Source organism: Sapajus apella, unplaced genomic scaffold (assembly GCF_009761245.1).
Source record: "Sapajus apella isolate SASKATOON/1434 unplaced genomic scaffold, GSC_monkey_1.0 scaffold13, whole genome shotgun sequence".
NCBI classification, from domain to species: Eukaryota; Metazoa; Chordata; class Mammalia; order Primates; family Cebidae; genus Sapajus; species Sapajus apella.
In genome coordinates, this window is record NW_022436953.1 from 23,068,556 (window position 1) to 23,070,586 (window position 2,031).

The following is a 2,031-nucleotide window of genomic DNA, read 5'->3' on the forward strand; positions in this document are numbered from 1 at the left end:
TTTTTTAAGACAGAGTTTCACTCTTGTTACCCAGGCTGGAGTGCAATGGCACGATCTCGGCTCACCGCAACCTCCGCCTCCCGGGTTCAGGCAGTTCTTCCTGCCTCAGCCTCCTGAGTAGCTGGGATTACAGGCACGCGCCACCATGCCCAGCTAATTTTTTGTATTTTTAGTAGAGACGGGGTTTCACTATGCTGACCAGGATGGTCTCGATCTCTTGACCTCGTGATCCACCCGCCTCGGCCTCCCACAGTGCTGGGATTACAGGCTTGAGCCACCGCGCCCGGCCTATAAATTTTTTTAAATGTTGCTGTCTTCTGTTTTAATTTTCTTTCAGGAATGCGGTATAAACGAAGAGGAGTGGATAAAAATGGAAATGTTGCAAATTATGTGGAGACTGAGCAGTTAATTCACGTTCATAATCATACCCTGTCATTTGTTCAGACACGAGGCTCTGTGCCTGTCTTTTGGAGCCAGGTTGGGTATCGGTATAATCCAAGACCGAGGCTGGACAAAAGTAAGCATGTCAGTTATTTTGTTTGCAAATGGTGATTTCAGAGAGAATAGTTTTTAAGAAATTAGATACCTGATCCGTTTGGATTTGCTTTGCCAGATATACTTCATTCAAAACAATAACTTATATTTATGAAATGTAATAGAAGGTGATGCAATAATCACAGGATTAGTAACAGTTGACTAAGTCATTTAACAATAAAAATTGTCTCTTAACAGTAGAGCAAAACAGCTTACTTCGGAGATTTTAAATTGCTGTTGCTTTTGAAGAGTACTTTATTGAAAGTTTAACTTTGGAAAGGAGCAAATCTAGCCAATATTTGTAGAAGCAGGAAATAAGATGGAATCTAGCAAAATTCAGTGAGATGGCTTTACTCAAATATTTTTCTGTGAAAGTGTTTTTTTTTTTCTTTGAAATCTTGAGTATTTCATTTCTTCTAGTATTTTAACTTTAGTCTTGGAATAGCTAAGTCATCTGAATCTAATTGGATTACTGAATGAGGTTGATTTTTGAAAAATTGTTAAAGTATATTTCTCTATCAACTTAGTTGGTATTCTTTGTGAGAATTCAATATAGCTTTGGTTTTTAAAATATTGTTTTAGAGGGGTTTTTATTCGCTTATAAACTACATGAAAGCTTTTCTGAGAAGTAGGCTGGGTATATAAATAATCTCATAATGTCACAGTTTGCACTTTCAGATATGTTTTAGTGTAGTGTAATTGGAAAAAAAAATCTTTGGCTTAGCATTTTAATTTTAAATGATGGTTTAGTTTCATTTTGGCTGTCAATAAATTATTTAAGAGTAAGAATAAAGATGGAGTAGACACTAATATGTCTTAAACATGGGAAGAAAAAAAATATTTTGTATCACTTCTTTGTAGGTGAAAAGGAAACTGTTGCCTATTTCTGTGCCCATTTCGAAGAACAACTGAAAATTTACAAAAAACAGGTGGGCTTTGATCTACAGTAGTAAAATGTTCCTTCATATTTAGAAATAACTGTATCTTTTTCTTTAAATCTCATAAGAATTGTACTATTCAAAATTAAAGCAGCATTTGTCATGAAGTTAAACACATTTAAGCTAAGAGTTTTCTTAATATTCTTTAAGAATAATCATTGAGTCACCTATTTTTTTTTTTTTAAGAGACACTGTCTTGCTATGTTACCCAGTCTGTACTCAAACTCCTGGGCTTAAGCAATCTTCTCTCCTTAGCTACCCGAGTAGCTGGGACTATAGGCCACTGTGCCTGGCTGAGTCCAATACCTTAGACTCTCTTTGGAAAGCATAAAGAGATGAGACTGCTGTAGACTGCTGTCAATTAATTATAACAATCTAAGAAGTATCTAGACCAAGGAATGAAAGTCTTGTCTCAGTACCACCCACAGTTCCACCTCTTGGAGATAACTTGTTGTGTATGTTTCAGTATCTTTTTTTTCTCTGCTCACCTTCACATACAGTCACATAAAAGAATGCAAGTGTATAAACCAAAATCAACTGAAAACTGTTAGGTAAGATA

The 2,031-nt window shown here is 35.7% G+C and overlaps 1 protein-coding gene across 2 annotated transcripts in view; it reads left to right on the top strand.

Annotated features, from left to right (window-relative positions):
* INPP5F (inositol polyphosphate-5-phosphatase F) overlaps window positions 1-2,031 on the top strand; it is a 108,668-nt gene that overhangs the window by 75,377 nt on the left and 31,260 nt on the right. For both annotated transcript variants that reach the window (XM_032281820.1, XM_032281819.1), the window contains exons 8-9: window positions 338-517; window positions 1,396-1,463. In XM_032281820.1, the coding sequence (XP_032137711.1) occupies window positions 338-517; window positions 1,396-1,463 (248 nt within the window). The remainder of the gene's footprint in view (window positions 1-337; window positions 518-1,395; window positions 1,464-2,031) is intronic.